Source organism: Nanorana parkeri, unplaced genomic scaffold, assembly GCF_000935625.1.
Source record: "Nanorana parkeri isolate BGI_ZX_2015 unplaced genomic scaffold, ASM93562v1 scaffold501, whole genome shotgun sequence".
Lineage (NCBI taxonomy): Eukaryota > Metazoa > Chordata > Amphibia > Anura > Dicroglossidae > Nanorana > Nanorana parkeri.
The window spans coordinates 1-15,763 of NW_017306769.1; the positions used below are offsets into that span (position 1 = coordinate 1).

Here is a 15,763-nt window from a genome sequence, read left to right on the forward strand (position 1 = left end):
GACGCGATCATCCAGCGGCTCCTTCGGGGGTGAGCGCTACAATTGTTTTTATTTCAAATTGAAATACCATGCTCCATTTTTTATTTAAAATGTTAAATGATTCTTACTTAATGCTGCTCCTCTGGGCATTTTTTTAAAACAGAGGGCAGTATTTTAATTAGCAATGTAAGCTTTAATGTATTTGTTTTTTTTTTCAAATCGTTATTGGTGAACTAACCCTTTTAAACCATCCAAAATATGGATTTTCTGAAAGCAGAGACCCTGTAGAATACAATACCATTTGCAATTTCTTTATGTGGCATGGTATTAGCTTAAATGTTTTGCCCAAATTTTCAGTAACAAAATAAATTCAAATTCATTGTAGTGCACACAAACATAATTTAATACCCTCTTTTAGGTAAACTATAAAAGATGAGGTTGCATTGAATGAATAGCTACCAAACATGTCAAGACTCAATATTGCGTATGACATTTAGATGGTGAAAAACTTTGGTACCCAAATATGCCCATAGGTATTGCTTTAATAGCCTTTACTGGTTATTGGTTTAGTACTAACAGTGAATGATGGCCCTAGAATTGTTGCTCTCACTCCGGCATGCGCGGTGGTGCCTAACATCTTGCGCAATCATTGTTTTCATACATAGGCACACCCTATGGGGATGGGGGCTTTAAACTTTTTTGGGCTATTTTTTACATTTTTTTTATTTATCTTTTATTTTGTTATTGCTACTACTTAGGGGGCTGTGAAGCCCCCTATGTAATACCACAATATTAGAGACAGGTTTTCATTAATGAGATATCAGGGGTCTATTAGATCCGTGCTGCCACCAACGTATTTGTTGGTGGCAGTGAAAGTGTTGAAAATGTTGCACAACCAATATTGAGCTTTTGGAAGGAGAATGATTTTGATTTATGTTAAAGCTCCACTTAATGTTTTCGGCGGCATGGGTATAGCCATCTAAATCCTCTCGTTTTTATTTCCAGAGTGATAAACAGGCATTTTCAATGAGAGCTGGAATGTTGAATGATTTAAACAAAGTGGATCCTGCCTTACCTCTTTTTGTAATGAAAAATGCAGCTGGGTAGCTTGGTTTTCCATGCACCCAAGTACACAGTGTTAGGAAAGTGAGAGGTAGAGCAATGTGCTGTCCATGTAAAGGGCTGTAGGCAAAGCTAGGCATGGGTATTCACTGCTAGGGCTATCTACAGTGAGAACAAAGTGTTAGCGTTCTGGTTAATGGCTTTTACATTTGTGTAGAGTATTTATTTAGGGTTTTGTTTGTCTTTACAGGATCATTTTCCTTTTCCGTCCTCTCTGGAAAGATCATGCTACGTGAAATCTACTATATTACCGAAGACATGTCTATTAGGTATGTGTTGTGTTTTTTCAGCCACTGCAGTGATTATTGCTGCAGTTCATATTACATTTATTACAGGTTTTGTACCCCTTCCAATCTGTTACTGGACAGTGGAGAAGCAACACACTGATGAACCCATCTCCTTTTGCACTCTGTTCTCTCCTCTTATCAGCATGAGCACTTATCACGTGCGCACTGCAGCACAACTCACTGACTCCTTGTGTGCTGCTTCTCCCTATCTCAGGGCTTGCCCACCCCATCTCTAGACCAGATCTGGATGTGTTTTTCGCATTTGCGTTTATGTGAATTTTTGATGTGTGTTTGATGCGTTTTTTTGTTTTCCTATGCATTTCTTAAATTGGTTTTGCTTGGGTTTTCCACCACGTTCTGGTATGTTTACATGTGTCTTGTGTGTTCCAGTGTAAAAAAATGCAAACATGCTGTACTTTTTTTTAAAAAGCTCTGGAACTAAACACAATGATGTGCCTCATTTGAAACCATTGGAATTACTGCGTATGCGTTGTTGGTGGAGATAAAGAACAAAAACACACTGGTCTGGAGATTGTGTGAACAGGCCCTCTGCAGGGACTGCAAGGGGATGAAATGATGTCAAATTCAGATACACTGTTTGCGTTTATAAAATACTTAAAGTGTTTCTAAAGTCTCCGTTTTTTTGCCTATATCTAGTGCTGGCAAGCAGTAGATATAGGCAAAAGGTTTTAAAAAAAAAAACGCTTTAACAGCGGTTTAAACTTACCTCGTTATCGCTGCACGCGGCCGCCAGAGAATCCGAAACTGTTCATGCGGCCGCAAAGCATCTTGGGGCAGGCGCATGCGCAGTTCGGATTTTCGGCCGGGAGACGAGCAGAGACGCAAGGAAAGTCTATGGCCTCGTGCAGCTGCATGCAGACACCGCTGGATCAGAAGTGCCTGCAAGCAGAGAGGAGTCAGCGCTGGATCGGAGAGCCGCCGCACCGCTGGAGGGACAGATGAAAACATCAGGAAAGAAGAAGATTGGATTAAGAGACATCATTAGGTAAGTGCTAACATTAACATGGGGGGGGGGGGGAAAAATTTTTTTGACTTTAATGTCACTTTAAGTAAAGCTTCCCATAAGGGACACAGTGATAAAAACTCAGCAAGGAAATTTCCCCTTCCCTAAGCTATCCAAAACACAATTTTTAGCTCCAGTGTTTGGTGTAAACTAGTGTTCAGAGTATGCTAAAAACTAGGGATGCACCGAAATTTCTGCCGCCGATATCAGCTTATCAACATATCAGCTGAAAATGGCACTTTTGGTGCATGCCTGGTTTCTCTCCTCCCCGCTGGGCGCTGCTCTGTGTCCCCTATGACACAGCGCAGCGTTCAGCAGGGTGGAGAGAAACTGTCACAGGAGGATGAGCGTTGCGGGGGAGGAGAGCCATGTGAGCGGCCAGTGTCTCTCCTTCCACACCGCTCATCCTCCTGTGACAGATCAGGAGAGTGGTGTGGGGGCGGAGACAGCTGTCACAGGAGGCCAGGCCAGCAGTGCGGGGGAGGAGTCAGCTGTCAGAGGAGATCGAGCTCTCGTCCCCGCACCGCTCACTCAGCCTCCTGTGACAGTGAGTCAGGGTGAGGAGCGGGTACAAACAATTGGTGATCAGTGATAGCTGAGTGTTTGTAAATAATTGAGGACATAGTATGTTTACTGTGTCCCCAATTATGAATGAACAGGAAGTGCTCTACATCACTTCCTGTTCATTCATGATTGTGGAAATGGTAAACATACTATGTCCACAAGTTATGAATGAACAGGAACACTCAGTATGGAGGATTCCTGTTCATTTATATGTGTCCTCAATCTCTTTTTCTATTTTAAATGGGAAATATCAGGGGTCTGTTTAGACCCCTAATATTTCCCCGAAGCTCCCAACAGTAAAGTAAAAAAATATTTAATACAAATAAAATACTTTAAAAAAAATTTGGTTGTGGTGTGGCCTGACATTTTTTTCATTTTCGGTTTCGTTTCGGTTTTGAAAATTTCTTTTCGGTGCACCTCTACTCAAAACACATTTTGATATAATTATTATTGTGTTGTCTTTTTTTAAATATCAAATAGCATGTACCATTCTTACATCGTATAGTCCATGACAAGAGTACATGTACATACAGAAAGTAAAGGATCTTGGTCCCAAAGTCCCACGCCATTGGCAGACCCCTCCATTCCCATGCAATGTCCATTGATCTTATAGATTCGGTGCCCTGCCTTCCAATGGGTACATTTACAATATTGTTTTATTGCAGTCAGTAAATACATTCTGTACATTGTATTAAAGCCAGGTTGTCCATGTTAATGGTGACATGCATTTAACCATGAAGCTAAAAAATGTGTTACTAGCAGAAGGCTGTCTCTTTGAGTAATTGATTTGTGTCGCTGACATCTTTAGTGTTTTTTGTTTTTTCTTGGAGCATAGCCAGGTAGGCTGCCTGCCCAATGCTGCTTTATTTAATCACATAATAGTAAGATTATATGTTGGAATATTCTTATTGCTTTGGAATTCAAATGTACAATACTATTGTATTGGCTTGGATGTCCTCAGAATCCCTCAGTGAATTTTCCGAGGCAGTAAATTCGTGCTGTCGCATTTAAACAAGTAGTAGCTTGTTCAAGTGGGTCAAGCATGGGAATTGCATATATATAAATATTTGTTTTGCTCTTTACAGATAAGAGGCAAACTTATTAGCCTACCTAGACATTGTCTGCCTATTCCTATTCAGGGATTCCTATAACACTTAACCATGCCCCATTCATGTCTTTCCTACTACTGAATTTCATGCCACTAAATCATACCTTGATTGTTGTGGATCGTCACTTCTCAAGACATAAAAATAATAGTAACGGTAACAATTAGTTACCGTTAGCGTTTATTTTAACCAGATTTGGTTGTGGATTGTTTGAAGAACGTCACCAGCACACCAAATTCATTGCTGCATCAAATGTTCATTTATTGTCGTCTGTTGTCTCTTGGTAGCAAGCGCTTTCGGGCCACGCAGGCTCCCCTTTATCAGGCTCAGATGTCATCTCTGAGCCTGATGAAGAGGCCCCGAAAGCGATTGCAACCAAGAGACAGCAGATGACAATAAATGAACATTTGATGCAGCAATTAATTTGGTGTGCTGGTGACGTTCTTCAAATATCTACATGTGTTGGCGCTATCCGCAGTCATTTTGAGCACCCATCTGTATGTCCATATGGGAATCCCGGTAGGTAGTGCAGCAAGTGTCTTCCTTTTTGCTTGTGGATTGAACGCAGGAAACATTTGAAATGTTTTATATTAAGGAAGTAACTTTGTCTTTCTGAAAATCTGATATTGTAAACCAAAACCGTCTTATGCACCTAGAGATTTGCTCATGACAAAACTAGTATTACACATATCAAAGTACAGTATATCTAAAGCCAAAACTATTTTTTAGTAGCTAGAGTAGGAAATTGAACCTCTTTTTTTGATGTCTGTATTCTATTTGGGGAGATTTCCCTTTTACTTCCTCTCAAAGAGGCATGACAGCCTTGTAGCATATACATTTTACTACAGAGAGAGTGAGGTAGAACTTAAATTACAGTCATTACAAACTCATGGTATGTGCAAAAGAAGATAAATATTGTGGCGCACAGCTTCCAAGACTTTATTAAACTACAAAATATCACACATCATAACCGCTAAAACATTTAAGAGAAAAACTTTAACTCTATGTTTCCCACAGTACAGGACCAGTGGCAGCAGAAGTACACATTGTCTTTGGTGTTTCCTGACTGTGATGCGAATCAACATGTTTATTCTAATGCCTTGCAGTCATTACTAAGGCAACACTTGGTCACCCTTGTGTCCTCTTGCAAGAGCTAGAAGAATCTGCTTGTATTATGTGTCTGGTTTGGACAAAATGTATATTTTGTGTCTATTTGTTAATAAACATGTCTGCTCTTAAGACCTGGCAGAATGTTAAGGAGGTACAGCTGAAAGTTCTAAAGTTATATCAGTCCCCAAATTGCTAGGGTGGTAATTGCAAATCCTCACTCTCCACCATGGACCTTGGCACCATTACAATTGGATCTAACTTAGAACATGATAGAGACAATGTTGGGAATGTATAGCTCGTGTACATACTATATTTATATATTTAGTACTATCAGTCCAAAATAATTTTACGTACTCTATACTTGATGTTTACTGTGTAGTAATGCATACCTTTTTTGGTTATTGTAGAATTCAAGATGGATTTATTATATTTCGTTGGTGGAAAATGTATAACCCTAAACAAAAACAACATGGTGAGTATATATTAATGTATTATGGGAATGCACTGTCCTTTTTAAAAAAGTTTGTTGGTTTTATTTAGGACATAGTAAGGCCTCCGGGTCCATATTAAGTATATATGTATTTTTTCTTTTGCACCTTGTCATATAGGCAACCTTTCTAGGTAGGTTTTCTTATATGTTAAATTACATCACAATTGGCTTTCCTTTTTACATATGTATAGTATTCACCTGTAAGTGAGATAACATATATGCACTATGTTTTTCTTGATCACTTCAAGCACAGGGCGTTAAATTAATTAACCCCTGGGCTATGCAGCTACCTTCAGGTGATTGGACACTCGCATATCATTCACAGCCCTGTATAACAGCTCCCACTCCCAGTCTGCTTCAAGTTTTTGCTAGTTTCCTTACTCTACTCTATTTTGCACTATTTTGTCCTATATATTTTCTAAAAGACTCTTGCAGCAAGTGTGGCACCTTCAGCAGATGTCTGGATCAGGTTTCTCCTCAGTAGAGCCTTGGCAAGGTCGTGCCAAGTCGACACTGGAAGTAAGATGTGGATCTGACCTGTAATGTGCACTGTCACTGGATCCTTTTGTTCAGCACCCTCCTTGGCACTTGTGTGGTTAGCCGCATTGTGTTGTACAGTTCCAGGGTCATAGTCCATCTCGATGGAACTCTGACACTGAAGGCTCCCTCTGTCTGCAACTCTGTACAGGTAGAACAAAGAAGCTTCACGCTATACAGCTGCACTGTTCTGCTATTCTCGAGACTGGATCACTGTCTGCTCGCGGTGTCTGGACACTGATCACTCTCTCACCACTGGTCGTGGGAAATGCACATGGCAGATCATAGATGAGGGGTGCGGAGACCACAAAACCTAATCACAGTTTTGACGAGGTTTCTACCCCCCTATGGTGTCCCATGGTGCTAGCATCATGGTCGTCCTCTGCTCTCCCTAAAGTACCATCCTCTGACTTTATATGTAGAGAGGAATTCACTGCCATCAAGACGAATTTTATGGGGAAAATGGTGGCTGATCTCCTTGATACGTCTGGCCAAATTGGTTGCAAACAGGCACAAGGACCAGGTAACAAGGACCAGTATTCCACCTCCTGCTCTGTTCCAGTTCTTTTGAGTCGTCTCAAGAACAGGACCTGTCTTCTGACATTTCCTTTAAGCTTAGGGACCCTGCCAACACTTGTGTACAAGACCCTTATTGCCCCTGTAGACTATGTACCTGTTTTCAAGGACCACATAGACACGAGGCTGGAAGCACTCTTTAAGGCCTGCGCCTGCCTCTTTGGCGGTATGTTAGAGCATGTTTGTATGTTCCAAGGCTTTGGCTGTGGAACCCTGGGTCTATCTTGAATGACCCAGAAGTTCTTAAATACCAGAAGCTTTTTCCTGCCCTAGGCTACTGTATGGATGGCCTGGTGCATGCTCTCGATAAACCTTTTGTCAGACCTGATCTCTAGGATGAGCCTTCTGTCTGTTCACATGAGGCAGATTCTTTGTACACGGACGTAGTTAGGCTGCTGAAGGACTCTTCCTGTGCACTTCCAGATCATCTAGACCTAGGTAACAAGGACCAATACTCCACCCTTCTTTTTGGTCGCTGTCTTTAACGGACTATTGGGTCCTAGGTCCTGAGGTACAAGGGCCTTTCGGATGCTGTCTTCTCTACTACTTAGGGCTAGAAAATCGACCTCTTACAAGGTCTGGATAGATAGAAAGTCCCTCCTCACAACGCTTCCGGCCTATACAACAGTGGTGCTCCCAGTGATGACCACGGATGGCGCCGTGCAGACACAAGGTAGAAGACAAGAATCACCAGCACTCAGTAATATCATTCAATATGTCCATTTATTTGGACAGATCGTCACATTGAAAAAAGCCAACGCTTCGGGGCCACACAGGGTCCCTTCATCAGGGCGAAAAGATGTGACGAAAGATGTCACATCTTTTCGCCCTGTGTGGCCTGAAACGTTGGCTTTTTTCATTGGGACGATCTGTCCAAATAAATGGACATATTGAATGATATTACTGAGTGCTGGTGATTGTTGTCTTCTACCTTTTACAAGGTCTGACATCGCACCACTTTTGCTGGGTGCAAAGCAAGCAGGTACTGCATGAGACCGGCACCTAAAAAACATTTCCCTTCACTGTTTGAACATGGTTCGGGTGGTCAGAGTTTACCTCTCTTCGACAACTTTTGTTCTCAAGTCTGACTGTGTTTGACTATCTCTCAGGGTTACGAGTTGAAAGGGAAAGTTTCTCCGTTTATGGTCACTGCACACTCTACTGGAAATGTTAGTGCTTCTTGAGTGGTTCTGCATCAGGCTATGGTTTTCCAAATCTGTAATACCACCTGGTCTTCGGTTCACACTTTGTCAGGTCCTACCAGCTGGACGTTCGGGACTCTTTCTTGTTCTTTGTTTCCTGTTGGGGGTGTTGTCTTTTGGGCCTGTTAGCCAATATTTTTTGTGCTGCCTGTCTCTCTGTTGGACTGCTTATGAATGTCACAGTGGTTAAAGATCGTCATTCCCTGTGTCCTGTGATGTATGATCAAGAAAACAGGATGTTTGTCTTACCTGTAACATCCATTTCTTGGAGTACATCACTGGACCCTCCCCTATGTATTCGGTGATCCACTTTGTTCTGCTTACTACAATGCTGAGGCAGGCTGGTAGTGGTTATGCATGGCAGCTTTGAATGATTTAACAGTGTCTAATCACCTGAAGGTAGTTGCATGGCCCAATAGTTTTACAGTTTAACTCTCCATGTCCTGAGATGTACTCCAAGAAACAGATTTTACAGGTAAGAGAAAAATATATTTTCATCACTACTTTCATTCATAAATACAGACTTGGACAAATTCTGATGGCACCTTTTTATGAAAAAAGAATAAATTACTTGAAACTAAATGAGGAAGAGAAGCATTGTTTCAATGAGCTGTAAGAGTACCAACAAATGGTCCCTGTCTGTATTTGGTTTCATTTTAGTTGACTATGTAAGAAAAGTAACAAATGTTTTTGAAACAAACTGATGTGAGAGATGCTTCAAAACTTTACCTGTAATATTATCTAATCTGTTGTCTTTTTTTTTCACTAGTACCTCAGCATCCCTATCAGGCTCTGCCCACCCACAGTATAAGTCCTTGGCCACTGCGCCTGTTTGTGTGACGGGTGCAGTGGCCGGACAGAGAGCTTAGCAACGCTGATCTTATCAGGCTTAGTGGTACTGAGCTGCAATGAGGACAGAGAATCTCGTATGGACACTTTGGCCTCAGTGTGCTTCTACACCGCAAATGGTGGTACTTGCTCCAAATGTACGTATTTGTTTCCAACAGGTACATAAATCTGGGGCTAGCACTGACATTTGTCATGCGAATGCACAACAGGATTCTAAAGAGTTTCATTTCCATCTTTTTTTGTTGTGTAATGCTAAGAGGTTTTATTTTTTCATGGTATACATTGCTGTGAAAAGTTCAACAGTTTTGAATATTGGAGACCAATAAATAAATACACTAAATATCTAGTTAAAATAGAGTCTTGATATAGGAATGAGGATTTGGTTAAGTTGTTCATGTTTGGTACTGTATTATGCAACAGCAGCTGTAAATCCCCAGTGTGAAGTGTTTACTTAGTGTGATTGTCTGTGGTTTTGACCTCCGTCATGGTCATGAGAAAAATTTGTCAGGGAAAAGAACAAAAGTGCTTGAGAGTAATCCTGTTATTTAGAGTACAGGGTTTAGTAAAGGATTCATTCTTATGCTGATGACGAAGCACGTCCTTCAAATCATACAAATCAATGCTGCACTTCCAGTGCGCAGCCAAGAATGCAAGAATCTTTTTTTATTATTTCAGTGACACACACACACGCAGCCAACACGCATAAATGTAATGTGCAAAATACAAAGAAAAAACCTGCATTGCACCATAGCGCAACACAGCTCAGCGCATGTAAAATCGCTCACCAGCACATGCGGCAAACTTAGCGCGCACACTGCCTTATTGCATGCGCTGTGGTATGAATGGACCCTAATTGCGTCTAAACAGACATGCAGTATTCACAAAACATGAGTAAAATTGCAATATGGGGGTGTGGCTTCTAGAAACCTGATTCTAGCATTCTGTGGGATAAAACTAAATGTGGTTACGGGTCTTAGATTGGGGAGTTTTGCAGAATTATTTGCCTGAAATTTCGTTGCCTCATACAAGCATCATTGCTGAAAACATTAAACATAATACGTTTGTAGAAATATTTGCAGTTTCTAAGTCAGGTAGGTTGCAGACTGATGTATCAAAGAAGAATTTTGCTTTCTTTTAATAAACTGGCCATAAAACCCAAATTCAGTTTCAGATGGACAATCATAGAGGTTCTGTCTAAAAGCAGCGGTATGGCTTCAGTGCGGTTATAATGCTGCTTTAAAAGAAATAAAAGAAAGAAACTTTGCACATTTAAAAAACACAGTGTTGTGCTTTGCGAATGTGCTTGCTCTGCATGTTTTAGGAGACTTTTGTGAGTTGTTGATAGATCCCTCAGAGAGAACAGTTGTCTCCACATGTTAGAGATTTTAAGGGGCTGTAAACCCTAACGATTAACTTCCCTTATTTGGTCGCTTTTGGTGTTTAAAATATAACATTGAAAGTGTTTTCTTAAATGCAAAAAAAAACTTGTTGATCCTGCCAGAAATGTTTTCTGCTGATAACATCCTGTGCTCTCTGTGCTGATCTTTATCAGTTACATTGTTCTTAGAATTCTCTGAGAACTGGAGAATCCCCTGCCTCTATGGTTTAGAGGAGAAAGAGAAGTGTTTGTTGTCCAATCCCAGAGTGACAATGCTGCTACTCCATAGATATGGTATGGTACATCAGTGTTGCCACCCTAAGATAGAGAAGGTTACAGAGAAGCCTGAAAAAAACCTAATCCATCTACCACTTCTAAGGACTGGTAAGCTGAAATATATTACATTTTTGTATATTACATTTTTGTTTCTCAGTTTGTGTAAGCTTTAGGGCTTGTTCACACCAAGCGCAGAGCAGATCCAGAGCAGAGCAGGTGCAGACCGGATCAAAACTGAGTCCAATGTATTCCAATGGTATTTTTTGCTCCAGTTCACATCGCAGCGTGCAGTTGCAGGGCAGATCCAGAGCAGGTGAAAAAACAGCAGCAGACCCTATTTTACCTGCTCTGGATCTGCTCTGGAACACATCAAAAACGCATGCCAATGCCTGGAACACATTGGAAGCCCATTTAAAAAAAAAAAAAAAAAAAAAGAGCCCGGAACGCATCAAAAACGCGTCTAAAAAACTAGTGTGCGTGTGCTGAAACCTGACCGGATCTGCTCTGCATTTGGTGTGAACAAGACCTTAACCTCCCTGGCGGTATTCCCGAGTGTGGCTCGGGTTTAATTTTCAGTACCATAAGCGGTAACCCCGAGCCACACTCGGGAATACAGCGTCGCCTCTCTTACCTTGTATGTGATCCCCGCAGTGTCCTCCGGCCGATGCCGACATCCGTCTTCCTGGTTCCATCCCTTGCGAGCGTCTGCGTCGCAGGGTGGCGGAACCGGCGGGAAGTTTAAAAGTTAAAAAAACAGAGCAAAAAAGGAAAGGAAAAAAAAAATAATCATACCGCCATGGAGGTCTCTAGGCAATTTTTTTAATGAAACCTTGAAGGGTTAATTGTTATTTTCCTCCCTAGACCAAAACGAGCAAAGTTATACTCACCTGATTCTCCAAGCCTGATTCTCCAGCACTCTCTCCTGCCGGTCTCCTCCTACACTGCAGCGGTGTATGTCCCTCGCGTCCTCACATCCTATACACTGTGTATAGAACGTGATGGCGCAGGGACCTTAGACCGCTGCTCCGGAGGGGAAGCGAGGCTGGAAAGATTGGTCTAAGAGCAAGCTGGGTCAAAGAATCAGCCGACTATAACTTTTTTTTATTTTCCTCCCTAGACTAAAACAAGGAAATTTTATACTCGCCTGATTCTCCAAGCCGGCTGGCTGTGACAGCGCTCCCTCCTTCCAGTCTCCTACTACGCTGCAGGGATGTATGTCCCTCTGCGTCCTCACATCCTATACACTGTGTATAGAACGTGAAGGCTCAGGGACCTTCGACCGCTGCAGCGGAGGGGGAGCGAGGCTGGAAGAGCAAGCTCGAAGAATCAGGTGAGTATAACTTTTTTTATTTTCCTCCCTAGATTAAATCAGCAGTTAGCTCTTGCAGTGCTGGGGTAGCCCCACTGCAAGGTTAATTACAAATTTGCCCAGAGTCCTTTTTTAACACTGGCCATACACATGACAATTTTCATCTATGATGTTGTTGGAGGCTGTAGAGTGCCAGGGCAGTAGAAATGACCACGCAATAACTGGCACTGGTTTTAATTAAGCAATAGTTTTGGCTGACACTGGTACTGAATGACAAATTTGTTCTGGCGTGCACTGGTACTGGATGGTGCTGGCACTGGTACTGGGTGACTGGATCTGGCTGGTGCTAGTAATGGATGCCACTGGTAATGGATGGAGCTGGCACTTGCACTGGTTTTGGATGAAACTAATATTGGATGGTACTGGTACTGGATGACACTGGTGCTGGCGAGCACCGGTACTGAATGACGCTGGTACTGGATGATGCTGGAGCTGGCGAACACTGGTTCTGGATGAAACTAATAGTGGATTGCACTAGTACTGGATTATGATGGTTCTTGCTGGCACTGGATGTCACTGATTCTGGTACTTGCTGGCACTGGTAATGGATGGCACTGGTACTAGCTGGTGATGAGAAAGCTCTCCCTTTCCCCTTCACACACCGATCAGTGTGGCAGAGGAAGGGAGAGCTGGCTGGTGATTGCAGCCGTTGCTTACAATTTAGGCTGCTGTGATAGGTCTCAGAGATCATGTGGTACAGAATCACAGTCATTGACCATGTATGTGAATGTGTAGATCACAGATTCAAGCTAGGGAGCACCCACCATTAAAGAAAAAAAAAAACACTGTTTAAAAAATGGCGACCCGTCATGGGATGTGTGCTGTTTGGCTGTTCAAGTACTCTGGTTGGAGGGAGTGTGGTTAAAGATTAAACTGAAAACGAAATAAAGCATGCCAATTTGGTTGAAAGCAAATGTTTTACTCATTTTGCTTTTTTATATCCTTGCATCAATCAAAGCAGTCATTGTATTTTTTGCAATTTTAGCAAAAATGTAATTGCAGATTCAAATGCTCTATCAAATTACTATGGGTACTTACCGTACACGCATGTACAAGCCTTGGACACAGCATTCAGAAGCAGTAGCGCACTGATAGCCCCTTGCACATTGTCAGCGCACTGATAGCCCCTTGCACATTGTCAGATAATCTTGAGTATTAGTCCTAGACTTCATTTCGCTATGAAGAACAAAAGAGTTTGATGTGTCGTCTGGATCAGGCAATGCATAGACATGAAAGAGTATGCCATATAAGAATGATTAAATTTTAGGGCACATGATTTGTATATGCCAGCTCAGAATGTACTATTTGACTCCAAGCATTCTATTTTATGTTATTAAATACTAAATATTGCAAGTTAAATGTAGCCTGTCAGATTTGTCTTACATAATTTAGGATTACACTTTTAATGAGGCCTAATAGCTACCCAGGAGAATCAAATCTAAGAGAAAAAACCTCAATCATACCCTTGTAAGTGATAGTTTGACAGGGTCCCAAGTGGGCTCTGGTCTGTTTTAATTTTCCATGTATAATTGATCAGAGTCTCTTGGAACTGATACTCCTAATTAATAGCCTAACTTTCTGTTCTTCTCTATTAAGGCTTTTACTTTGCAATTGCACTGTGCTTTGGCGAACATGTATTATGTAGTATAGGTGTAAATAATATGATGTATTTTCTACATATCTTTTAAAAGAACATATTTATAAAAGTATCACAAGCTTCTGTACAGCTAAAATGTAAATAATAATCTCCCACATGTATCTGTATTTCTTTTGAAGGATCTTTGAATAATCATATTTCTTAATTGTTCATCAAGGGACACTGGATCAGTTGAATTCAGGAGCATCGGGTTATACTAAACTGTTAGGAGGAATTTGACACTGGTGGTCAAAAAGTCAAGACAGTGTTTTTTTTGTGTGTATGTATATTTTTTCAATCAAGATTCTTCATTAGCTGCTAAGCTATGCAGCTATCCCAATTGGCTGATCCTCACACCGCCTTAGAGGCCATACCCAAAACCTACTAGACTAAGGGCAGGTTCTGGACAGATCTGGAACGCACTGCGTTGCGTTTTTGCCGCGTTTTTGATGGATTTTGTGACGCGTTCGCTTTTAGGTCCTGCTGGGGGACCTCTGCAAGACCTACAGATAGCCAGGAAAAGAGCAGCACAATGCTTGCACATAAGAGACATGAACTTACTACAGTTGTTCTTTTCAGAGCTGCTCAAATGATCATAGCCAAGGACAAACCCGGGCAGCAATGCCTCACCACTTGTCCATCTTCCTATTATTGTTCTTATATTGCCCAATGCCTCAGGTCTTACAGCTCTGGGCAGGCTTCCATAAGTTCTACAAAGAATTCTGTGTCCACTTCAGCCATCATGGTTCCTATCTTCACAAATCTCCACAGAAGAAGGAAGTCCAGGGGTGATGAGATCATCCAAACCAGCCAAAAATAAATAAATGTTTTTTTCCCCTATTGCATTCCGTTGCGTTTTGGCGCGTTTTTGATGCGTTTGTGCGCGTTCCGGTGACGCACACTATTTTGCTGGTCTGGTCCGGAACTGACTGCAATGGTGTGAACTGATGCACAGAAGAGCATAGGGATACATTAGGATGCATTTTGGGTCCGAAAACAATCTGGTCTGGTCTGGAGGTGATCTGGAGGTAGTGTGAATGGGCCCACCAAAGGTGGCCATACACCTTACAACCATTGTACAACTTCTGTTGTCCAGACATCTCACCCTCACCCAATTTTCTTAAGGTGCCCATACACTGTACGATTATCGTACGAGAATCGCAGGAAATCCCGAGATCGTATGATCGCAAAGTATATGGAAGGCGTGCGATCGTTTCTACTGTACGGTTGCACGTCTTCTGTCGAACAAGCAGGCTGGAATCGTACGATTCTCGGCGGGTTAGTGGCCTGCTTGTTCGACAACTGCCAAACGGGCCGGTGTGCGCATGCGCACACTGCCCGTTTAGCATTGCAGTCATCGGAACCCCACCCCACAAGGGGTGACATTCAAGTCACAAATATTCCCCTCCCCCCATGCTGCTTTAAGGACTTACCTTAAATCAGGGGTTTCAAACTCAATTTAATCGTGGGCCGCATCGTGCATTCAGCTCCACTGTGTCTCTCTGCACCCTGTCGATGATCTGTACTGCGCATGCGCCCGCCCCCATCATCCTGCTTGGCCGCTCGAGAATCTTCAGATCTTCGAATGGGAGCGAGCGGCAGAGACACAGGTAAGTAATTACCTTTTTGGTAACTTTTTTAATTTTTTTTTTTATTTGCTTTTGCATATAACTACTGCTTGCTAGCAGTAAATGTATGCAAAAAAACCCCCAGAGAATTTAATTATTATTTTTGTATAATCATTATTATTTTGAGTAAAAACATACCTTTTAATTGCCACGGATCGAAACTGCTTTCTTCTGTGATGCAAGACTAAGCATGCTTGATAACAAGGCCCATGGGATACAAATGAGCATTGTATGTTTCACATGGAAACTGCAGGGTCTGTTGTTTTCAGTCATACAGACCCTATCTGGAAGGCTTGTAGTGGGATCAGTGATGAGGCACAGTAAAACCTCACCAGGAAATAGAGCCTGCATATGTTTTCATCATGTCTGCCTCATATACTGTACATATACCATTGCAAACTATAGAAACAAGGAACTCTTTTTATCAAGCACACATTGATAACATTATTCACACAGCTGCTAAAATGTTAGTCATCTTTACTCTTCTTACATGAGCACAGCGTAATGGGAATGATCTGAAATTCTCCAGCAGAGCAGATTTGTTTCTCACACAGAATCATTCTTCTACGTGTCTCTATCTTGATCATGAACACGATTGTGGTGAAATTATTTTGCATCATGTGATAACCC

At 41.8% G+C, this 15,763-nt stretch overlaps 1 protein-coding gene across 1 annotated transcript in view; it reads left to right on the forward strand.

Moving 5' to 3' along the window:
* Positions 1-1,258: 1,258 nt before the first annotated feature.
* The window catches only part of KIAA1109 (KIAA1109 ortholog), a gene marked incomplete at its 5' end in the record, with an annotated part of 180,806 nt that continues 166,301 nt past the window's right edge, over positions 1,259-15,763 (forward strand). The window contains 2 exons of the mRNA XM_018561118.1: positions 1,259-1,370; positions 5,600-5,664. Of these exons, the coding sequence (XP_018416620.1) occupies positions 1,259-1,370; positions 5,600-5,664 (177 nt within the window). The remainder of the gene's footprint in view (positions 1,371-5,599; positions 5,665-15,763) is intronic.